Source organism: Zosterops lateralis, assembly GCF_965231275.1.
Source record: "Zosterops lateralis genome assembly, chromosome: 12".
Lineage (NCBI taxonomy): Eukaryota > Metazoa > Chordata > Aves > Passeriformes > Zosteropidae > Zosterops > Zosterops lateralis.
In genome coordinates, this window is record NC_139772.1 from 12,225,396 (window position 1) to 12,251,224 (window position 25,829).

Consider the following 25,829-nt stretch of genomic DNA (forward strand, 5'->3'; position numbering starts at 1 on the left):
TTTCCCGCAGGAGAAACTAGGAAACCTCCTTATCCATGTTTTGGTAACCTCAGTAAAGGGACTAAACACTGAGAACCCCCACCTGCAATGCTGCATCCAGCTCTGGGGTCCTTAACAAAAGGACATGGACCTGCTGGAGCAAGCCCAGAGGAGACCACAAAGAAGCTCGGAGGCCTGGAGCACCTCTCCTGTGTAGACAAAAGTTCAGCCTGGAAAAGGCTCCAGGGAAACCTTACAGCACTCCCAGTAAGCAAAGAGGCTGGAGAGAGACTTTCAGCAAGGGCAGGGGAAATGCCTTCAAACTTACAGAGGAGAGGTTTAAGTTAGGTATCAGAAAGAAATTCTCCACTGTGAGGATGGTGAGGCCCTGGCACAGGCTGCCCAGAGAAGCATGCCCCATCCTGGAAGCGTTCAAGGCCAAGTTGGATGGAGTTCTGAGCAACCTGGTCTACTTGAGGAGGGAGGTTGGAACTAGATGAGCCTTAAGCTCTCTTTCAACCCAAACTATTTCAGAATTCTGAGGAACAGTCAATACTCTCTGTTCTCCTGGGTTCAGAAGAGGTCATGTAAGAGCAGGAGGTTAAAAAACCCAGCTGGAAGTGGCCATACCTCACCTGCTGTGGTTGGGCTCCAGGTCCTGACATCCTTCTCAGTTCCAATAAGCTCCAGCATTTCCAGTGGTCTTTCATTCCCACATCAGGGACAGCCATCCCTAAGCCATGCTAGTTAAGGCACTGGCCTGTAATGCCTTTAAAATTCTTTTCTGCTGTATGAGCCTCGTGCAGGGAGATTTTCAGATTCCCTTTGCTAGTCACACACTTGAGAGGCAAATTCCATCTAGGAAGAGCCAGAGGATAAAGTGCCTCTGTCCTTTGCCTTCAGCCAAGAAAAGGCTGTACAAGTACTGTACTCATCCACTTGTGATGGACCTTGAGCAGAAAAGTGAAGCCTTCCATGAGCTTGCAGGTAAATGGACAAATCACCCAATGGTTGTCTACAGATGCCTTTAACACACTGCCTGGACAGCAGAGCCTGCAGCAGCTGACAGACACTATTTGCCCTCAGCAAGAGGAGCAGAGCAACATGGTTTGTCATTTGTCTCTTTTAGAAGCTACCTCCTTTCACACTGAAGAACATTTCCAGGAAAGCCACAGGTCACAGCAGTGCTGTTTTTCTTTGGTGCTCTCTGGTCTGTTTACAGCCAGATCATAAGTCTAAAATAAGGTTACTGATTATCCTTTTGTATGTAAATGTTCCTAAAGCATTGTTATGAAATAAGCAATCTTCTACCTGTTTCAGTACTTAACCACTGTCATTCAGTCAGTGCTAGCTATTTGAAGCTATACCACCTAAAATTTCAGCAGCCTCAGAAGGTTTTCAGGTGTAGCATACAACATTCATATTTTCCCCACAGAACTTTACCACATTTCCCCAGTTCCTGAACTTACACATGGAATTCCCCTGGTTCCCCTCTTGCACAAAGCAGCACAATGAACAAGGTTTGGTGGCTGCTCACACAATGTGCCCACAAACAGCATTTTGTAAGTACACACAGCGCCTTGCTTGGGGCCCCTGGAGCTGATTTGTGCTTTCAGAGTAAGCAGGGCATTTCAGTTGTAAGAAACCAGAGTTTTAGGGCACCAAAATCCACCTTTCCCCCAGTGCAGACCCTTTTATTACAGGCTGCTCCCAGACAGCAGCTGAACACAGTGGAGGAGAAGGGTCAGTTAGATAAGTGACCACTGGATGTCACCACTGCTTTAGCCATGGACACCAAGGCAGCCTTGCACCTAAACAAAACACGTCAGCAGGGACTACCAGGGAGCCAAATAAACTTACAGCACCTTGTTTTCACTACACAGAAGTTTATTATGAAAGTTAAACATACAACACAAAAAGTAGCAAAAGCAATCCTGTAGCTTAAAGCAACTCTTACAGGAGATGAATTCAAGAAAGATGATGCAACTTCAGTTTAAATAGAAATTATGAAAAATATCAAATTGCATCAATAACTTAAAATGCACTTTAAAAAGTCTGCACTAACCAGCAGAGGGTAAGGGCTGTGATCTTAATGCCAGCATTAAGATACGGAAAGCAGCAGAATGCTAAATGATGATAGGGAAGGTTCAGTATTTACACAGAGATAGTAACGTTAATATCTGATAGCATCATTTCCTGTGTACTTATGGTTTAAAACCACTGTCTGAAACGTTAGGAAAACCTTTTAAAATAAATCTTCAGACTATTCCATCAAAAATACACAGATGGCAGAGAAGATCCAAGGCTAGGGATGCGTGCGAATGCATGCGTGTGTCCCTTAAATAACTCTTTGCAGAAGCACTTTAGAAAAATTATTTCTTTGGGGGAAGAAGAGCAAGAAGAATATGTGGCCACAGAGTGAAAAAGATTATCTTTCAGGTGAATCACATTTAAATTGAAGTATCAAAATATTTCTATTTGATGACATTCTCACAGTTTACAGTTAATGACATTTTTAAGTGAATGTTAAATATTCATATTATTAACATACAAAGGTTCTCCTTCACATTGACATCTGCTTACATTTTTGCAAGACCTCTTTTGCATCAATTGTTTTGCCATTAATGAGGAATGTATAATTGTCTTGATTATAGAATTTAACGATGATTTAACTGTTCTAACCATATAGACCTTTAAAATAATTCTTAAAATACTGGATTCGGATCCCTTATTTTAAAAAGGTATTTAAGTGACATTTTTAAACAATCAGGCTGTACAGGAAGCACCACATTTTAACAAAGCCAAATGACATCACATTTCTAATCGATTTTCTTCAAATATTGGATGCAATGAAACCTTTGGAGCAAGTGCATTCACCATCACCCCAAATAAAACAAGATTAATTAATACATTAATTCATCCCAAATCTTACCCTGTTAGAAAATGCAATATATACTGCAAGTGTCTTAATTTGCATAAGATTTAATAGAAGGGGCCTATGTGCAGTATGAGACTCCTGCACACAAGCTCATATCAGCTTTTCACCATTCAGCACAACTTTACAAAAAGCCTAAGATATAAAATATACTTAAAGCAGTTATCTTAAACATGATTTAATATATATCACCTTGGCAGCTGATCACTTTTGTTCCCAGTTTAAACGCTGTTGAATCTGATTGTGGAGTTGCAGTATCCCTCTGAAGAACTAGTTAAAAAAATCCCTGAATAAAACAGAAGCCAGCCTGCGACTTCCTCTGAGTTTCAGTAAAGCACTATATACAGGGTATAACAGCCACCCAAACTCACTTGGAACAGAATAAACTCTAAGACAGGTAACAGGGCAGAATGCATTAATGAGTGAAAATATACATTTTAAGATTTTTTTTTTCATTTTAAAAGTGGAACCAATGAATTGTTAGCAGTTGAATGAATACTGCAACTGTAACATTTACAAACCCACAAAGTTTGAAAACTGATTCCAACAGCTCTGATTCACTGGGTTTAGCTTGGAAATAATGCAAAATAATGTCAGCAGTTTCAAGAAGGTCTTGCAAATTTAGGAAAAAGAAAACTGAAAGAAAGATAAGAATGCATTATCTAAAATAAAGCAGGAACATAATAAAGACAATCAAAATTCCAAAAGCCCATATTAAAAAATTAAGCTTGGAATGCATTGGCTTCCAGCAGTTTACAAAAAAAAAACCCAAAAAACAAAAACAAAAGTTGTTCTAAATCTGTAATATCTTGACCTATTTTTAAGTGACAATTTTTATTACAGTTGAGAAAAATGGTTTTATAGCTGCATAAGTTTCCATTTCACTAAAATAGTGCCAACAAAAGTAAGTTTGCATAGAAAAACAAAATTTCAAATTGCCACTGGCTACATGCTTAAAATGGGAAATGCAGGTATTGTAACATAAACATAGTGCAAACCATGGCAGTTCGTGGTGACTTCGACTGCCGCAGGTCAGGAAACAGACCATAATATACCCAGTTATCACAGTTTCTGGTCTTTTATTCAATCCTTTGCCAAGTAGAAGCAATGCATGTGTGCAGACCCATGGGACGCCTGCTGCCGCTGATTAACGTAGTTTGAGATCATCACCGCTCCCCAGGTTAGATCCAGGACTAGGGTCTTGCTGTCTTCTTGCCTGCATTAACAAACACACACTGAGCATAAGCAACCATGAAAGGATCAGTTACCTTATCCAGCACATTAACACAGCTAAGACCACAACCAATTTAAGACAGTACAATTCAAGCAGTAAGCAAAGCAGTAATTTTTAACATCAAAATCATTCTTTCCCCCCTGGTTCAGTTTTACCCCCGAAGCAGGTGGGCTCTCAGAGGAGGGCTCTGGGTCTGGCACCCTGAGGGGCTCAGAGCCTGCTGTGCCTCCCCACCCAGCCCAGGGCCCCCAGCAGGGGCTGTGTGCTCGTGCCCACACACGTGCACACAACACTGCCAGGCTTCAAACATTGCTTTGGCAATCAGCAAGAGACTCCCACAGCAGTTAGGTAGCAATTTTGTGTCTCTTCTTCCAAAAATAGTTTTCTTCCCTGTGAAATTCCCTTCTGTTAACCTTTTCTGTCAGTTTTAGGGAGAAAGAGTACATCACATCAGATAATTTTACGAGGGGAACATTTACTTTAGCTTCTTCTAGAATCAAGAGACTTATAGTAACACCTGAGCACAACTTAATATATAGATGGACACACATTTTAACACCTCGTAAATGCTGGGGGTTTACTGCTTTCTTTGGTGCACCTGTAAAGTTAACAAACTGAGAAAGCTCTGTAACAAATAATTGCACCCCTGGTATTAAAAAAAAAAAGTAATGTAAGTTGTCCTTTAAGCAAATTATTTTGTTAAACGGTTTGAGTTAATGACATTGCAAAGACAAAATTAAGTATGGTCTGTCACAGTAAAAGATAAGGTTACCTACTTTCTCTACCTGTACACAGTTACAGCAGACACAAATGTTGCATGTAAATACTTAAAAACATTGATTTGTTTGAAATTTTAAAGCAAATACTACGACTCTGAGAACATCTGTAATACATGGTAGCTGGTTTTTAAGACATTTTCGTACCAGCACTTTTATTTAAGGTTTACAGAGTGAATAGCTGGCACCATGGCCTGTAACCACCACATGACCCAAACAGTCTAAGGCCACATTCTCAGCTGGTGGAAGGTATCACTACACAGGCTTTATTCCAAGTGGCTCCATCAGCTGCAAGAACCTGCCATATTCAGGGCTTTAAAAAAATGCAAACCAGTGACAACTTCCCTGTTCTGAACGACTTCTGCTATGTTCTTGAAAGTCTGGGGAACAGCCTTAACATAGGCATTGTGCCACTGAAATACCCATCAAGCAATTACCGTGTTTGCACCACCACACTGAACAACAACACTTCTGTTGAGTACTTCAACAGAACTGTGACTAACAGGGGCACAAGTGCTGCTCTTTGGTGCTCCCTGGGCTCTTCTGAGTCACATTTACTGTCAGAGAGGAAGCCTCCCCACCAGCACAGCAGCTGCCCCAGCTCACAGTGTGCTGCTGCTACACTCCCATTCCAAAGGGTGAGCGAGCAGATCCTGCTCATTCCCAGACCCTCTGGCATGCACTGCTGACACTTTTTCCAACTTAGACTTTTCTTTCTCTGTTCACTTCTTCCTCCCTTATCTACTGTTCTTGTCTGCCTAACTGCATGCTCCCAGTGCACTAGGGTAGCTGCACTCAAACAGAGAACTGCTGCTTCCTTCTCCTATTTAAAAGCCAATTTAAAGTTACATTTTCTTTTCATGTGCAATGGTCCCTTTCTGATACCCATGGAGTTCATTCAATAAATCCCTCTAGTAATCAGCATGTTCCAGAGCAGACAGGTTCCTCCTGCACTGTTCTTAGTGGTCACATTGCCACTATTGCTTTGGAATCACCTCCACTAACTTAAATATCCCAATTGCTACCTACTACATTTTTGTGTTCAGTGTTGGTTGCACTTCAGATAATTAGGAGTGAGCCAATCTATTTGCTCTGTTTTATCTACACTAGTTGTACTTTAAAGGAACAATCTGCTTCTCCTGCTTGCAGAAGAAATCTGAAGGTGTCAACCAACATCACTGCTGGTGCACAAACCCACAGATTTCTCAGTAATCTTTCTGAGGAATCACATTAAAGCAAACTCCTCTAATCACCATACAGCACTGACTGTAAGTGTTCAAGGGCGTATTCCTTTAGGCCCTTGAAACAACTTCTGCACACAGTCCTTTTTGTAGAGATACAAAATATTAGGAGATAGCACTTAATTAAACTTTTTACATTATTTCCAAAAGCCAAATCATTCAGTTTTGACTATAAAAATCACTGAGAGTAAGCCCACACTTCCTTTTTCCTTCAACAGAAAAGTCATCTGTACTGTAAAGATTTTCTTAATATGATATGGTTGTTCATCAAGTCTGAATAGATACTTCCAGGCTAATTTAAGAGTTGTACCAAGATTAACAAAACAACAACAGTTCTACTTTGCATACCCTTCTATTGAAAAGACTGTAACAAGATTTCTTCTGGTTTTACTGCTGCCTCTTTCTTCTAAAAGGAAACAAAGACATGCACTGTCTTTAAGAATTACCAAAATCTTACTTCTACCAATTTTGCACTCAATAAACATTTTTACATTTAACTAGAAAAGACCAGCAAGTTAATTGCTCCTATATTACTGCTCTAAAAACAACAGTGTTTCTTCTTCAGAAAACAAATCATATGCACAGCAATTTTATTGTCAAATTTCAGTGAAGGCTCCAAGATATGAGCATATGGTTGCATTTATGCTTTGCTTAAAGTGGCCTTTTCTTTCAAAGCATATGAAAGAATTTGCATGATTTGTGACCTCATTGCTACTTGTAGAGTTTGCAGAAGCCACTAGTGAACAACTACCAGATTTGCCCTTTCAAGTGATGCGCAAAAGGCATGACAAATGACCCTCAAATGTACCAAAAGCAGTCATTACAATATCTTACAACAGTGTGTGTGTATAAAGGTGTAATTTTGCAATTCAGTAAGTGGGGATTTACACAAGCAACTGTAACATGTTGGAATGACAGCTTTGACTCAGGCACCCTCCTTTCCTTGTGCTACTGCTGTGCAAAAAGACAAATGTGTGAAGCAGGCTTGTTCTAGCACTCACAGCCCTTCTGCCAGGGCCCTACGTGCACAGTATACAACTGTGCTTTGCATGCTGAAAGAAAAATACAAAAAATAAAAGATGCATGGTAAAGACTAGAAAAATCACTTTGCATGAAGACAGGAAGCACATTGTGGAGCAAGAAGCACTGGGTGCTATTTTTGTCCACTGACAATTGGCAAAATACAACTTCCATAAGAAATACCGTGAGAGCCTTAACACTCTCTCATAGGAAGAGTGTGACTATCAAGTAGGGTAGTGTCTGCTAGTTCTCCTCAGCCTATTACAGGAAGCTAAAACTTCCCTTTTATAGATGTAAACCAGCAATTTCCAGACTTCTCACCATTGGGGGTCCTATACTCCCCAGTACAGCTAATCAATCCTCTAAATTGCAGGGTTTTGCTGTAATTTTTGAAATGCATACCTTTTGCTGCCATGCAAAAGCACCAGTATTACTCTCAGTGAATAATGGGCTCAGCTTCTCAAGGATTAAGGAGACTTGCTTCAATTAAGAAAGATGCATCTATCTTTGCCATTGGGAAATGGAATACACTGCTATGAGTCATGCTTAATGAGCCATGAGAAAACAGCAGTTATTCATCTCTTCTTTTTCAGTCAAACGTTGATTTTAAGTTTGAAGAAGCACTACTTCATATGCTCTTCATCTGTTATTTAGTGAAAGGATAACAAATATTTGCTTGTGAGAAACTTGTAATTAGTACACAGATCCCCACTAGAACTGGGATTATCCTAAAAATGAATGTATTTTAACCAACACTGCTAGTTTTCTTCCAAATATCCAGGAACAGAAGAGTTAAAGCGCTGGACACATCAGGAGCTTCAACACCAAAAAATACTTCGTGCTCAGCTTTCAGCACATGAAGCCATGCAAATCTTCTGCAATGCAGAAGGAATTGTAACTGGCCACAAGCCATTGAAAACCTCTAACCCTGGAGAGAGTGTGATGACCAGCTGAAAGAATTGCAGGAACGTATTTGGCAAAAAATAATTTCAAAGCCTCCTATCACATGCTAGTCTAGACTTATTCATGCTGAACTCATAGTGCTGGTACCATGGGGGTAATGACTGACAAAAAAGAGACGAGTTACTAACAAAAGCATTTTGACTTGGAGTAAACAAATACAAAAAATGTGTCCTATAGTACCTCTTGCACCTAAGCTCTCTTTAATCTCTGATGTCTGAGCTTTTCCCAAGCCTAAATATATCTGTACCATATTATTTTTCTTCTCAATAAACTAGATAGCTTGGAATCATTAAATCAGTAACTTTTATCATTGATTTTCCAAACAAGAACCACATTGGAGGCTTTACATCTGTTATTGGGGCACAAAGGAAAAACAAATGGGCAGTAAGGAAGGTGGCACATAAGCAATTCCTGCAGCAGCCAAGACAGTCAGAACCCATCCTCCTCCAGCCACTCAATCCTGCCCCATGCTGCAGCCTATTTTGCTTTCAGCTGTGCCAACAAAACTCCTCAAACTGACTTTAAGAAAGCATCTCTAACTACCTCCTTCCTGTGCATGTTCAGAGGCCTCAAACATACCTAAGGAAACCAACTCCTCTTACCACATGAGCTCATTGGGAAAAGATAATGCAGTTCCACTGTGTGGTTTACATGATAGCTCTGAGAAAGCAGAACTGAGAAAGTTGGAAGCAAATTTAGTAAGGATGGACAGGGCTGCCATGAAGATGGCCCTCCCTTTCTATGAATCACTTTAAAAAATCAGCAGGGAAAACTGGGACCTCTGAATGCCACACAGCAAAATGACAAATACACCCACATGCACTGCATATACAGCTTGGGACACTGGTGAAGACGAGGGAAGGAAGAAGGAGCTAATTTGAAGAAGGGCTCTCACAAAAAGAATAGCCAAAATAAAGTCTCTCCATGGACAACTCCACTGCAATTCTTTAATTAGATTCTGGCAGCTCTGTCCTGTTGAAGCAGACAGAGCAGATGCATTATGTGCCTTGGCATCTGCCATCTATAATTTACTAAATAAGTGAAAAATCAGGCTATGCTATGAAAAACTAAACAGTGAACATTTGGATTCTCTTAGGACTGCCAACCTCCTGAAAAGGGATTTTAAAAAACTACAACCAAACAAACCTGAGAATACTTTGCAGATACTTTTCTAAAAAGTATACAACCACAGGATGAAAACCACCCAAACTAAAAAAAAAAAAAAAAGGGAAAAAAAAAAAAAATAAAATAAAATAATAAAAAAAATAATAATAATAAAAAAAAACTGAAATAAAGACAGCAATACTCAGAAAAATGATCAGTTACAATCAAGCACACCTTCACATTAGTCCTGGTATCTGAGGCAGACCCACATTAAGAAAAGCAATGAACTCTGAGTTTCTGGTTAATAACAGCCTCTCCCATAGAGATTTGAACGTGGTTCAAAATGCTGGCCCTGCCTCCAGTAACCCTTACTGGATAGAAGAGCAGGAGAAACTCAGCCTTCTCAGAACTAGAGTCAGCAAAACTGGGGCCCTACAGCATAGTGAGAATGTCAGCTTATGTATAATAGAACCTCTTTGGTCACAGCTTGATGAAGCAGCCCACGTGCTTTCTGGTCTCTGGGGGCTTGCACAGAGACTCTCAAACTTCACTTCTCAGAACTTTAGCCACAGCAGCACCACTACATGCTGCATCCATGAGCCACTGGCAGACAGAGGGGATATGATCTTTACCACATTCCTAGCAGGCATAGCTATCAGCATTAGACTTCATGGCCTGGATCCAGTCTCTGCAGTTGCTTTGTTTGCTGCCCATAACATCCATTTTGCTATCAGCTCTCCTTTTCATAGAACCTGGGAAGAAGTAGCCTTGATCTTTCTTAATTATAATGTCAAGCACCACTTAAATTATGCAAATAATGGAAAACAGTCTCTCAAACTTGGCAAGAGATCTGGATGTTAGACTGAAGTAACTGTAGAACTATTAATGCCATGAAGTCTACCCAGTGCTCTTTTTTATTCCTACTTCCATTCCAATTGTCCTTCAAGCTCACTGAAAGTCCAAATAAAAAAAATTCCTGACAAAGGCCATTGCTAAGAGTTATTTAGCACTTACCTCCATCAAGACTTCATTTCAAACTACAGTCTACTTCCTAGAAACAGACTGAAAACACACATGAACTGTGTCAGCTGCAGAGCCTGCTCTCCCTGCCACAGGCTGTGAGAGAGCTCCAGAGCATGGCCAGGCCAAGATGCACATCTGCTTCCTGACCCCCATGCACCCCCCTTCACCTGAAATCTTTGCAATGGCTGCATCTTTGTTTAAAAGCTATTATAAAGGTAACAATTCTGCTGCCCCAAACTGGTAACTGGACCAAGGTTAAGGAAGGAAAAAGCACAGCAAGAATAGGTAGCTCTGAATAACTTCAAGTAGAGACTGAAATTTTTTACCTTCATATTAGAACTTCTTTTACAAGGGGAAAAAAAGCTTGAAGTGCTCCCTTTTAGAAAGTATTGTTTGAAAGCTGGTCTAAAGGTTATAAATTTATAATTAACATTGATTGCCTCCAGACAGTATTCCTCTGTTGCTCAGCCCCTTTCTAACCTTCATTGACTGAAAGAAGATGCTTATATTACAGTACTCCCTGATTTGCAAGATTGATCTCCTCCGTCCTACAGTCAGCATTGATTCTGTACAGCACAAATTGTTTTTCTGATCTATGCATTCCGTAGCACTTTTGCACAAGCACCAGCTATTTAAGTTCTTGTGAAGCAAACCAGTCATAACTTAACTGGCCTCCTTGTACTGGACTGGCATTGCAGAACCATTTGAGGCAACACATTCCTGCTCTAATGCCTCTTTTTAAAGTTATGTTGTATCCATCCTGCATCCAAACAAATTATTTATGGTTTTATACAAGTATATACCAAGTCTACACTACCCAGTGCATATGAAAAATTAATTTTTTCATATGCAGTGAGTAGTGTAGACTTAGTATATGCTTTTTTGGGTTTCTTTCACATCCAAAAAGCTGTGTTAAAAGTTATACTATTTTTCCATCATTGTCAGTTTGGAGAGTACGTACAATAAACACTAATTAAATTAATTGCAGACTAATAAGGGGAAAAAAAACCTTTAAATTCTGAAAGTCTGATGAGAAAATTTCTTTTAAAAAACCCTGAGCCAACATTAAAAGCAAAAAAGTCCCCACATACTTACTGTAATACTATACTTTCTTCTGAAGCCAATTATATTTGAGAAAAATATAATTAGTAAGAGCATTTATTTACACTAGGAGTTTCATCTTAGAAAAAAATTAAGAAAAGGAGAATAATTTCACTGTCTAGAACCTTAGGAAGAACATGAAAGTCAGTACTACTACTTTATTTTTTTCAACTGTAAACTGTTTACACTACTGTAACAAAACCCTGTTTGATTTTTAAGAGTTCCCCATTTCAGCACAATTAAATGAAACCTATCTTGCCCATTTCAACTGGTAATTCCCAAAAAGGAGCAAGAATGTGTAAAAACCTAGAGCAGGACACAGTATTTAAAATTTAGGTAAATTTTTACTTCAGCACTTTTTAAAGGGTTGGATTGGTGGGGGTTTTTGGTGCTTTGTATTGAGAGGGATTACTTCTGAAAGAAACAAAGTTCCAAAACAGGCTAGATTATTTTTTTTTCAGCAAAATGGAGGTTTTTAAAATGGGAATTTCATGTAGTTTCCCAAAATGGCTCTGCTTAGCCATTAATGTAATTTATATTTAGCACAAGACCACAAACAGACATTGCTAGAATAGACTGTTTTAGGGACAGCAAACCACTCTGTCTCTACTCACATTGTTGCTAAAATAAAGAGCATGGCAGTAACATAGGAAATGAACACAAAGTAGAAAAATACGGCATTTCAAAAATACTGGTTGAAGAAATTATATTGGAAGACCGAGAACAGATCCAACCCATCCCCAAGTAAAGCCATGGGGACATCCTCAGCCAGGCTCTGCAGGAACACAGCTGGACTAACTGCACTCACACAGATCACTGCAAGTCTGAAATTACAGTTTGTCTCACAAAACAAACCTTCACAAAATACCCCCACCTGCACACAGCAACACACCAGAGAGCCTCTTTTCTTTACCCACCCCTTGAAAATCCACCATTTTGTGCCATCTGATCCAGCAAAGAGCTGGCAGCAGACATCTGCTTGTGGCTTTTTCCGCACTGAACACAGACCATGGCTTCCAATAGATTCCGATTTCACCAACTAGGGGCTGTTTAAATCTCTCCTAGCCATTCTGGACAGTGTAACACATTTTTGCATCATGCCACTATGCCAGAAGACTGAAAAACATGCAGATTTTTTTCCTGGAAATTCACATCTAGACAGCAACTTCACAGTAATTTCTGCAGAACATTTCTTATCCTGACACTGAACTCCGGTCATTCATAGTGAAACCACACCAGAGACACTCGTACTGACTCTCTCAACCACCACACAAGGAGATAAAGACAGTGAAAATTAAACATCTGCCTCACCAACACCCCTTCAGTCTCCCCACTCTTCTAGTATGGCAAAGGGGAACATATAAGTTCAAGTTAATACACCTCTTTTTCTTTTTTAACCAATAATCTTTAAATGGGGATAAGGTCTTTCTTACTGTGTATTACTAAACATTCACTGTCTCAGCATTCCAACATTTTTGTAAAAGTAAAAGCCATTGGTATACCTTATTAATTCTGAAGGCACTAAGAACACTCATTGACTTCAAAAGCATCTTTGAAACTAAAGAATCCTGGACAGTAGGGCTGGATTTGCAGTATCTGATGTAACCGAGCTATACAAGTTGATATAAAAACTCAAAAGCATCTTGTATTCAAAACAAACTATGTTAAAAATGTAACAGAATACAGTTCAGCTCAGAGGTGCTTAATAACTTCAATGAAAATTCCTAAATCCACTCCCACCCTATTTACATCAGAGTGCTGTAATTGCACAAAAACATAAACGCCTTTGAAAATTCAAGCACAACCCACCTCAGATGCCCTCAGATGCAAAGAATATGTTCATTATAATAAAGACCTGGTGTGCTAAACTAGAATGGAAGGCATTCTATATGATGAAAAGACAGCAAACTCTACAACACCCTGAAGGGGTTTTTTTGCCTATTTTTTTTTTTTGTAGGGGGAGAATTTTTTTAAATGGTTGGGGGGTTTTTTTAGGATATGTAAAAATGAAAATTAGCAAAGTGATAATTTCTAATTTGTTACTGCACTTGCAATTTTTTTCCCCTTGCAAAGTGTCACCATTCTAAAATCCAACTGCCACACACAAGACAATTTAACATTGTTTTCAACGAGTTATCACTGATCACTCCTATGTAAGGAGTTTTAAGTCTACAGACTTTATTTGAAGTCCACAGAAAGACACAGAATAGGGAATCTTTTTTACCCAGAAAGCTGTATAAATAAAGAATTGAATCTGATCATTTTCATATGCTGCCAGGCTTTGGATGGATAAATATTTCCAAAGAGCTGGCGCCTCTGTTTTGGGTAGGAGCGGGTGGAATATTGCAGGATTCCCCTTCCCTCCCCCACTGAAGCAGAATCTGGTCTCTATTAAAGGCATTTCAGCTGTAATTCTACTGTCAGAAATATCCTGATTTTCTACAGTGTTGCAATTCTTAAAACCATCATTAACACTGATGAGATCCTGTTCCACATCTGCCAATTCTGAGTTTTACTGTCCATGCCAAGCATGGCAGAAAAGAAAAACCTAAAACTTTAGTAAGGATGAAAGCTGTATAGAAATCATATTAAACCAATCACAAGGAAAGTATCTTCATTTCTGTGTAGCATAACATACATAAAAATTCACTCAGCACACTTTTCCATATAAAAGTCTTCAAGTACCATCTCTGTAGTGAAACCAAAGATCCTGTTGGCTCCACTGAAATTACAGAAACAGAACACAAGGCAGTCTGGATTAAGGTTTCTGCAGCTGTCAGCAATGCAATCATCAGAAGGGTGCCACTGACAAACTGCATTTCCAAGCTGAGTGAGCATGTCAGCATCAGAAAATTCAATACAGGTCACAAATGCAACAAGCACAGGAATGCACTTTTATGCATCACTTTCTATTGAGAACTCAGTACAAGGATCATGAACACCAAGTGCTTACTAATTGAAGCTCATTTGATTCTGCGAAAATGCTGCATTAGATTGAAAGTAAGACTAACAATGAAGCATTTGGAAAGCTGATTCCTCTTTAGGAATGCGCTGTAAGTCTGTTTCTGCTCTCTACCATCTCATCCCAAAAGACCCTACTTTTTATGCAGTCCTAAGATCAAGAGTACAAAAGCTTGTCTGTAAACATTTCAGATATACATTCAGATATCCCAAACACAGAAATGAAAACTGAAATGTAAAAAACTATTATAGACCTATGAGTACTGGAAGAAAAAAATCTCTTGGTTAGACACATTAAACACACACAGTAAAATAAATAGGAAAGTATGCAAAACAATGCATTGCAATTATTAAAGATTTGTATTTGACATAACAAATTTGAAACAACCTTCGATAATATTTTTCATTCTGCTTAAACATATTTCAAATCAGTATTTTTTTTCTTTTCTTCCTTTCTGTAGATGATCTACAACAGTGCTTTAGAGCTGGGACAACTATTGTTGTTTCAAGAGAAAATGGGTACTAACAGCTAATAAGGACATCACTTCATAGCAACTGCCTTTTGCCTTATTAAAAAAAAAAAAAAGAGTGTTTTCAGAAGTTATTGAATCCAGGTCCTGCAGACATTGCCTTTTGGGTCTCAGTGCCATGAGTTTTGATGTCTGTCACAAAGCCCCAGATGCTCAATATTACCTCAATCTCACTGTTAATTGAAATAGTGGTTTTGCACAGCCTAGCTGCAAGTGTTTTCCTCCTACACTTGGAAGAAAATTAAGTCTCTCAGAACTCCAGAAGATATTTCAGGAAGCCTCTTTCTTTTTTAACCTTCAGCATGCACATGGCTTCTCTGTAATAAGAGGAGTGGGGGATGAAGGGCACAGTGCAAGGAGAATATATAAGTTCAGTTTTAAGTACATTGAGGTGAAAGACATAAGATCGGACCTAAAGTTCCTACTGTACTGTTAAAACTAAAACAGCCTGGCACAGGTCTTCGTGAACAGCTTAAAGCTAATTCTACCTTCCTTCTGAAGTGAACTCACAAGCAGGCTCATTCTACTGGAATGGTCTGCCTGGGGAGGTGGTAGAGTCACCACTCCTGGATGTGTTTAAAAAAAGACTGGATGTGGCACTTGGTGCCACAGTTCAGCTGAGGTGTTAGAGCTGGGTTAAACTTGATTACCTTGAAGGTCTCTTCCAAACTAGTGATTCTGTGATTTTAGCTATGCTGTGACAGAATTATTCAGGCAATCCAGCTTCTGCTCCAAGAATCCAGTGGTAGCAAGGCCTCCAAGGCAAGGATTTTACCTTTGTTACAGCCAACATCTGACCTGGCTGCAGCAGTGTTTGGAAGGAGACATACTCCAGCCACTTCAAAGAGAGAGAGATATTATCCTCTGTGCCTATCTGTTCCCTCTCATTCTCATGCTCAGTGCCTTCCAGTTGTAGTTGGAAGGGAAGAAAGTCTGTCTGATCATCCCAATTACCAGAAAGGATGCCAAAAGAAAAGTAGCTTAGCCATAACAATAATCAAATTTTCTAAAACCCAGAGAACTAGCAGATTGATCATATTTGATTACAGTTAAGTCAGGCTGTACTGATGAAGCAGAAAGTAAGAAACAGCATTAGTAAGGAAAAAAAATTGAAAGCCTTTCTGTGTTCTCCCTATTCTCTACTGACCTGCAGCCTGACTTAACTTGCCAACTCCCCTTATGTATTATTACTTGTCCTCTTACAGCTCTTGCCTTTCTGACATCTCAGAGCAGCTGGTTTCCATTCCCTTTCCTGGCTCTTCTTTTCTCAATCCCAGTAATTTCTGCTTTCCTCAAGAAAGAACAAGATTCAAGACTGTGGGGCCCTGAAGAAGCGAAAAACAAGACAGAGAAACTAAACCAGTGGAAAAAAAGGAGACTTCCCACCAGTAAAAAAAAGGTGAAAAGACAATAAAACTAGCCTGTACAAGAAGGCAGACTGTGGCATCTGATTAAACTGGCTGGTAATTTTTCCCACAACATGGGATAACAAGCTCCAAAATTATGCCCCCGCAGCTCCCAAAGCCTTTTCTGTGTTCATGAGAAATGCACGAGGCAAAAGATCCCTCTCTCTCACCTATCAAAGTATCATTGCAGAAAGAAATGGCAACTCTGTGAATAAATGTCTTTACAGCTTAAGTACCCACAGAAAAGTCCATCTACAGAAAGGAAAAAGGTACATCAGAGAATTCTTATCAAAACTTCAAAAACTTGAAATCCATTTTACAACAGTAAAAAACAATGCATTTTGCAATTTTTATAACAGCACTGAACAAACAAAATACACAACACTGTACAAACAGACAAATAAATGGAAACAATCTTAAGTTTTGGGAAAGTACTAACCAGTTACTGACAGCAGCTGTGAAACCCTCACCTCCATTTCCTCCCGATGAGACCTGTCTCTATCCTCAAATTCACGAGTTCTTCGTCGAGCCTCTTCAAAGGCTTGTTGTGCCAATGCATCCTCCTGCTACCAAAGCAGATGACACAGAGTGACACAAAAGGTGACCCTCATTTCTACCAAATCACATTTCTTTTGAATATTAACTATCCCTTGGCAGCTAAGTCAAGTATGTCCTGCAGAACCTGCAAGAACACAGGCCAGTTCCAGCAGATGTCAATAGAGGTTAATGAAATATTACTCACCTTCACTACAGCAGCAGAGATAACCAAAGCTGGAATGCAGTTACTGCTAAAATACTCTCCTTTTCAAAGGAGAGCTGCTGTTCCAAAGTAGTTTAAATGCTGCTGGGGTTTTTTTTTAGGCTAGGAATTCTCAGAAGTTCTATCTAAAAGGCAATACATTTTATTCTCCTTACAAAAGCCACTTTGAAGATAGTATTCACAGGTATAGCTAGACAGAGTCCACTAGCATCACTACACAAACAGTGGTAATTTAATTCTCTTGCATTTAAAAGTAAGTATTATCAAAGTTAGAAACCAAATAAATCCTTCATTTTAACAAAAGCTTCTGCAGGTCCATCAGTATGAACATTCTTAATACTTGTGTATCATTTATATTATTTAAATTCAGATGCATAGGAAAGTGCAAAGCAGACATTATTGTTCCACCAATTTGCACATGTTACAATGGAGGAGAAACCTGCAGATCTTCAACAGCCCTTTTGCTTATTTTCAATAATGGCTTATGCACAGGAAGAGATTTAATAAACTAACACTCAAAAAAAAAATTCCTTCGAACTGTATTTTCTATTAGCAAATGTTTTAAATAAAGTGTTAGTAAAATGTGAAGCCATTATTAATTGGGTTGGAAGTTATTTTTTCTTAAAGAGACCTTTTAACACATTTACTGTTCCCTATCAGAATGTTTAAACTTTCAGCATGGAAGAGTCCCATCTGAAGATGCTCCACAAACCAGAAGGGATAAACTGTACTGGTTCTCCCTCCTTCTAGTTCTTTAACTATAATTAATACTAACTCTGCTTCCAATTCCCACATACATGCAAATGTTATTTTAAAGTTGATAATTTTAAAAAAAGCTGACCTTGACTGTTAAGAGGACATAAACATGTAGAGAGCAAAACTAAGTTTTAACATACCTGGGGACTAAGTGCATAAATTTTTCAATTAAGATAAAGCATCCCCAGCCTGAGAAAATGTTAAATTGCCTTTTTTGCCGTGGGCACAATCGGGGCCCTGGAGCTGCTCTGTGAAATGATGTGAAGGGGCTCCCTGGTGGCCCAAGGCAGGGAAATACAAACAGCTGCCAATCCCCGACTTTGCCTTTCGCCGTCGCTTTCTGGGGAAGCGTGTGCAATGTTAAAAGCTGCCAACAAGATCATACTTCAACACCATATATTTTTTTAAGATTAGGATTTTGCCCTTTACAGCCATTTTAATGTTGGTACAAGGCACAGAAGCCAGGGTCAGAGAGTGGAAAGTAAATTTGTTCTTAATAATGCAGAAGGTTAGAGAGAAAACAGATAAGCTCATCTCCCAGATGACTCCAGAAAAGCTGCCTTAGTTCTAGTTTACAAAAGATATGTCTTTATTACCTTCTTTTTTAAATCAGACTTAAATAGAAGAATTTTATTTTTTTTATGAAAGGTTTTTGCATTTCACCATCATTTAGAGTGGTCATAAAATAAAAGGCTGACATACAGCCTTGGATGGAATATTTTAAAGAAATGGTCATAACCAAAAGAAACTAGATTAGAAATTCATGGGAAAAAAATCAGTATGTTGACATCCAGAATGAAGACATGTTGACAGCTGAAACACTGGTTTGCTCATGTCTGAGAAAGGGGATAAAAGCATCAGAACTTTTTTTTAGTAGAACATAAAATTTTGTTCTACTCTTGGTGATACATTATAACAAAACAACCAACAACTCAACCTTATAAAACAGGAATTTAACATTTTTTTTTAATGTCACTCAATTCTAGTAATAATAGCCTAGCAAATTCAGCTGTATGAGAACAAATAATTTATGCACCTTTGTTTTATTCTATAAAAATATTCCTGGTATGAATTTACAAAGAAAAATAAGAATAAGCAAATATGAGCAACAGAATGAGCAATCAACATGACAACAGAACAAAACCAAACCTCCCAACCCAGTAAATAAAATTTAAAAAAAATTAAAAAGAGAAGCTTACAGACACCCACACTTATACACAAATCCTCACAGCAGCCCTGTAGGAAAATATCTGGTGAGATAGCAAGATGCTCTACTACAGAAGAGGTGCAAGAGTACTTAAGACAGAAACAGCCTCTTAAAAGATACTCAAGTATCAAATCCAGGGGAATTTCAGCCCCAAAGAGGGAAGATACTCAAGCATGTATATACAGCTTTGTGTGTGTGTTGAGCCATCAAAGTCTGAGTAAGCAGTGGAACCAGGGTTTTCAGTAACAAAAAGTAAGACCACTTAGTAGCAAGACATGGACAGGCTGTGGATTAAGTGGAAAAAACAGCAGCTTAACAAGTACAATTAAAATACTTCAATGTTAACACTTGTGGATTCTCTTCCTAAAGTATTTGTTGACCTGGTGAAGACTATTATGTTTTCCAAAGTATGACAGCAAAGAAAAAATTTATTTGATCCTAGCATTAGTATGAAGTGGTAAGAGACAGGAAAATGCAAGAGCACTACATTTGCTTAAGACAAGCTTCCAAAAAATGAGAGGGGTGTGAAGAGCAGCTGGATCTCTTACAAAGGACAGTGGGTACACAGTCAATACTGTATGAGGCACTTAAGCCTCCTCTGACACCAGTGTTATTTTGGGATCAAAGTCAGCAGTTCAGTCAGCTGCCACTAGCAATATTACAACAGTTTTAAACAAGGAAGCAGAGTGACAGATACAGGAAAAAGGAAACTGAAGAATGTAAAAGATTGTCCAAATGTTTACAATACTAACACATACAAAGGTGCAGCTACTCCTGTGTCCGTATAGTTCTTTATGACTCTGGCAACCTTTAGGAACTACTACTGTAGCAAACAGAATGACCATTGACAACCTCATGGTCGCCAAGAATCACAAACTAAAAAGAAGTTATACACCTGTAACTGAGTGGAAACATCTCTGTAGATCCACACAGTGCAATACCTCCAGCTCAGCTGTACTCACAACTCAGGACAGCACTGACACCTGAGAGCATGCACACATCCCCTCACACACACGGAGTAAATCACAACTTTAGTGCACAAACACTTTCTGAACACAACAAAAGGGAATTGTTAAGACAGCATATACACATTGAGAAACTAAAGTAATCCAAGCACTTGCAAAAACATTTATTGGGAAATTAAGAAGAGAAAAATTAAACCCACAGGTAACCTGACCCTTCTCCTTTTTGGATGGGTGCCACTTTCTTCAGGCATTCTCCAGTTTTGGAAAGGGTAACACTGTCTCCTCCTGAGTGCATGTTCCCATCAGCCTGCTCTCAGTTCAGAAGTCCTGTCCCTCAGTATTATATATCCAACTTAGTAACTACCAATCAAGAACCCTGGGATTTCTATTACATACCTCAGGGTCATATTGTCCTGGCTGTGTAAGGCATTAAGCTTGAAGGCCTCCTATTCCATGGAGTCTACAGCACTGACTCTGCTGCAGCTGGAACTGAGCTCGCTCAGGTCACTGAAACAGCTTTGAAAGAAGCGAATGCACAGCAAAAGAGTGGAGTTCGAGTAAAAGCTTTGGTCTGTGGCTTTTCTCGTGGATTCACAAAGCATGGCAGAACTATTCTCTCTTTCTAGACTTCATGAAGGAAGTGTTCAGGGCTGTGACTGCTTCAAAGACATTTTGACACAAAGTGTTTCTACTTAATCCCAAACACAGTCACATTAACATCATCTCATTAATGTGCAAATTAGTTCCTTAAGTTAGGGAGAGGCAATGAGTGTTCTTGGTATTTTGGGGGAGTGTTCTTGGTATTTTGCAGGGATCAGAGTTTTAAAACACTTTATTACTCTGTAGTATAGTAAAAGTGTAAAATCACTCAAAGTTGTAACTTAAAAATAATTTCTCCCCCTAACACTTCCACGTAATGTAGCTAAACTAGTGTTTTGCTACAACCACGTTTCTGAACTTCCATACTGCAAGCTTTCTTTGGCATTGTACTCAAAGTGAAGGCAAAAACTGTTTCCCTCCAGAAGAACAAACAAATATGTAAGTAGCCAAGGGCAGATTGTCTTACCTGCGCTCTCTCTTCATCAAATTCCAGGCAGCCCATACCATCCAGTCTCTGCAGATCTATCCAGCCTTTCCAGATTACACAGACACCATTGAGAATCATAGGTGCCTTCAAGTACACCTGGGACAAAAGCAACACACATGCTATGAATTTGCAAGCTCTTACACATGTGCCTGCACAATGAAAATCCTGATCCAGGAAGCTTCTATATGTATTCTTAGAAGAACATTCAAACCAGCTGGTAACATGAGACTCCATTTAACAGCTTCTACTGCTTCCTTTCCAAGAACTCATTTTAATCAAGTGAGTGCTTTAACTTTTGCCTACTGTACTGGATGGAATAAATTTAAGCTGTGTTCTCATTTTATAAACTGGCATGCACCAGGATTTAGTTAGAATTCTTACCACTGCAGTTAAACTAAGAGTTTTTCTTGTCAGCTTACCTTTGTGTCACCAAGGAAGTGACATGCTGCCAGTCAGGGAGGACCCTACAGCACATCTAAATAGCTAAACGAGCACACTCCTTCCTACTCCCAAGAAACACTGTATTTTATCCCAATAAATGAGTGATTTCAGCAAAGACCAAGCACTGGTTCCAATCCTCCTCAAATTTACAAACTACTCAGAGTTCAGTAAAATACACCACATACACATCGTGCTAAAAATAAGTCTTCCTGTGTCAATTTAGCATGTGTGCAAGGCTCTTCAAAAGAAGCAACATCAGCTGATGAAAACCCAAGCACAGCACCAGTGTGCACTGTGCCCTGTGCTACAGCATGGAATAATGCATGACCTTAAAGCCCTACATCTTGATAACAGTGGATGATACAGTGATGTCACGAGTGACCTTAAAAAGAAGCAAATACAACCTAAATGAGTTTGCCGTGTTATACTCAATGACAGTCAGTCATTTCAAGACTTAATCAGTCTTAAAGAGTCACAGCAAAATTACCTGACTAGTACAGAAGAGAATTCTTTTTTTTAAAATAAATCAACTTTTAGTAATTATTTCAGCCTACTTGGCAAGTGAAAACCTCTCATGGAACAGGAGTTTGTCTATGCTGAATCGCCAGAGAGGCAAACCTGCACACACGCCTGCACCCACTTCAGACTGAAAGACTGCTCAGACATTCCAAATCCGTTTGAGTTTTTTCAGCCTTCAGGAACAGCTCGGGCTCAGCAAGGTAGGGGAACTTTCAGACAGCCTCCTCTAACAGCTCTAAATTAATCCTCTGGCAAATCCTCATCAAAGCCTAATTGATGTTTAGCACTATAACGAATTTCAAAGCAACCCCACTGTGCCTACTTGCTCAGTTCCACGCTTACCAGCTAAGGTCACTCAACCAAAAAAAGAAAGGGCTTGAGAAGCAGGAGGCACAGAGGAAGGGAAGCCCCCCTCATGCAAAGGCTGTGCTGGCAGAATTAAGCACTGAACATGAAAGGCAACCCATGAGTGGAAAAAAAGGGAACAAATAACATGACTCGAACTGACAAACAAGTAATGTTATTTGCCAAAGAAAACAAACATTTGATCTCCAAGACTGATTTTTACAACTTACCACACTTCAGTAGGAAGTGACACAGCTTTAGACCTTTTAATGGTACAACATGCAGCAGCTCAATAATGAAGCAAAAAATGTTCTCTGTTTGAACAGATCATCTTCCCACCAGCACTTCTACTGCAGGGTCTCTGCTAAGAGTACAGCCTGGTTTTCTGTGTCTGCACTCACAGCCCATCTGAGAGAGTTCTCACACCCCAGCCCTGGGTGGGGACAACAGCACACCGTGGGGACAGCACAGCAGGCACATCTACAGGCCACCAGCCTCTGCGAGCAGAGGTGTCAGAACCACCATGAGTAAGATGTGGACTACCAGGAAACCACCTCCCACAGCCCTCATTTCAAGATTAAACATTTCAAACATAAAAAACACATTGCAGCCCTTCAACACAGTCTTCATCCATTCATCTCACAAGAAACAAATGAAGGACAGAGCATCCATTTAATAGACATATTTAATTAGTTGAGACGTTAAAGACAGTTAAAAGAGGATATTAGAACTGTCATTCTCTTTTAAGGCAAATGAAGAATAATTCAAGAGGGGAAATAAAAAGGCAGTATAAGCTAACCATGGGTCTCCAAAGACAAAAAAGCCCACACTCTAATGCTGGCTATGTTTTCCAGGAGCAAACATGCACTTTGCTGATCTTCATTTAGAGTTTACCTCTCACCCAACCTCCCCTATCCTTCTGACGCACAACAGCAGCCTGAGACATCAAAAGTTACAAAGGCCTTCCCACAGACGACAAAATCCAGCTTTCCAAGTTGTCCAGGAATACTTTCTGTCTGTTTCTTTGATAAGGAATTTTATGCTGCCACTAACCTGTTTCAGTGGCCGTTCAGCTGCCTCGGTCACTGCAGCTGCCAGTGCCTCACACACAAACTTCCTGCCCCAGAGCAAGCTGCAGGTAGCTCAGACACAGCTGCTGAGGGCTCAACACTTTCAAATGCCTCATGCATCATCTGGAAGCACAAGCAGTGCTGCAGATTCTATGAAAGTCTCCAGAAGACCAAGGGGAAAGAAGCTGACAGAGCCGATGTGATTCCTGATTCCTGCAATCTGCCCTGAACACGCCGGCCAACAGCTGAGCTGCTGACACAGCAGCCTGGGAACCTCTGGCACACAGCCTGACCTTTCCAGATGAAGTAGTCTGCCCTTGCTCCTGAATCACGGCCCTGGAAGCCTTACACCACCAGATTCAGGAGATCTTCAAAACTCTGATAAACAAACATTTTTCACTTCTGAAAGCATGAATTCCATCTCAAGATAGTCCAAGTTTTGAAATTACCACATAATCATTCAAATGTAGTAATCATTCATCCTGAAACCCCACGAGTTTATGCAGGAACTTTTCTCTCATTAAAACACAGTAATGTGTACTGGTACTTTTTGATTTATTTTAGAGAAAGGAATTTAAACTTCTTTTTCCCCCCTTTCCCTCTTCAGGAATATGGAAACCACCTAAGATTATAGCCAAAAACGTTTAACCACATATTTCCTTCTTTTCAGATAAAGCCATGTTGGTTCCCTTTCAACTTCTGAACTTAACAGAATTATTAATAAATTACTGCTCTTTCTGTGAACACATTATCTATTATGGCACCTCAAAACCCAGCAAAGCGGTCTTCCAAAAAATTTCTGAATTGTCTGCTCTGAAAATTGCCTCAAGACAGTCATGGTAGGAGACCAAGGGCAAAAGGTGCATTATTTCTAAAAAGACCCAAAATTCCACTCCCCACAATATTATAGAAGTAGATAAAAGCATGTCTTTGTTAGAACAACTCTTTCAAGGTTTTACTGCTAACCCCAGACTACCTGCATTTAAATCATTTTATAAATCCTGCACATACCTCTGGGTACTTTTCATAATAATGCCTGGCAGTCAGTGCTGTAAAATTCAAGAGACAGGTGAAAAGCACTACAGAACAGAAAGAAGGAGGAGAGGTTGGAAGTCAGGCAATTACCAAATTCATATTCACTGGACAAATCTAATGCTACATAAAGAAATACCATTATAGGGACATACGAGAGGAAAAGCTAAATTATGCAGCAGTCTCTTTTCAGAATACAGTCCATCCTATAAACCAAAGGAAGTATGGCTTTTCTGCCACTGACAGTGGACAGTTGTGTGACTAAGTTAAGAATCTTTGTATGCATGTTGAAGGATGAGAGTAAGTTCTCTCTCATTTTGCACCCTCATTTTCCACACACTGGCATAGCCAAAGCCTTGTTAGACAGGGAGACCTAGATAAACTGTCATATACTGAAATATGCAATTTTTACTAGTTCACAGCAGCTGCATTTTTGTTTGGGTGGCTCTTACAGAACTAACTTCATCTCAAATGACATCTTCCATTTCAAACTCACACTACAGATCAAAGCAGCATTAGAATTTTTAAATGAGAATCACAAACACGTTACTTTTACGCTAGAAACAAGCCTTTAGTATTAGAACAAATATTCTGTTTGCTGACTGAACAAGCAGCAAGAGCAAACACTCTTATCTCCTGGCAGATTATCTGAATAGAGGACAAACAGCACCATAAACACACACAAACTTGAGAAGGTGCTGCATGAATAGGCTTAGTTGGGCTCTAAGTTGTTGAGCTGTGTTTGTGTTCCCTCGGCCTCCCTGCTGGCTTGTTCTCAAAGACCTCTGTGCCACACCTTCAACATATAGTGTATCTCATTTTTCTTTTGTATTCTTTTGACTAATCTGTTATTTCTTTTCATCTGCATTTAAATGAGCAACCTTCTCCTCTAACTCCAAGTAACTGGAATGTTAAGAACAGGAATGGGGTCCTGTAACACTATTCATTCATATTTAAAAATCCAAACTATGTAAATAGAGGACAATTCTCAATTACTTTTAAAAAGTTACTGTATTTTAGCACAAGACAAAACCCCTCGGTTTCACATCCTATTTTAGTCATCTAGTAAATCCTTATCTCACAAGAGCAGGGTATTTAACTGATCTGCTGGAGGTATGCTATCTGTGTGCTCCATCCACACATCCTGCAGTTACAGAAAATGCTCCTTCTCCCTACAGCAACCAAGCCATTTCCTCCCCCAGCGATTGCACACAGTTCTCACCACCCACCAAGTAATGAATCAGCAGGCTCACAACAGCCAGCGCCACCGAGGAGATCAACTTCACCCCCCAGGAAACACCAGTCCCCAGTGAAGTGGTGCAGTCCCCTCCCTTCTGTTTTCATTTTCCCAGCACACTGGAGCAAAATGCATTC

The 25,829-nt window shown here is 39.5% G+C and overlaps 1 protein-coding gene across 2 annotated transcripts in view; it reads right to left on the reverse strand.

Moving 5' to 3' along the window:
• Positions 1-1,863: 1,863 nt before the first annotated feature.
• Positions 1,864-25,829, reverse strand: part of CBFB (core-binding factor subunit beta) — a 37,931-nt gene continuing 13,965 nt past the window's right edge. The window contains exons 4-6 of one of the 2 annotated variants that reach the window (XM_083870419.1): positions 21,028-21,144; positions 16,744-16,839; positions 1,864-4,130 (exon numbers count right to left, since the gene is read on the reverse strand). In XM_083870419.1, the coding sequence (XP_083726545.1) occupies positions 4,062-4,130; positions 16,744-16,839; positions 21,028-21,144 (282 nt within the window). In that variant the 3' untranslated portion in view covers positions 1,864-4,061. Of the gene's footprint in view, positions 4,131-16,712; positions 16,840-21,027; positions 21,145-25,829 lie in introns of both variants that reach the window. The other variant, XM_083870420.1, reaches the window with a different exon arrangement.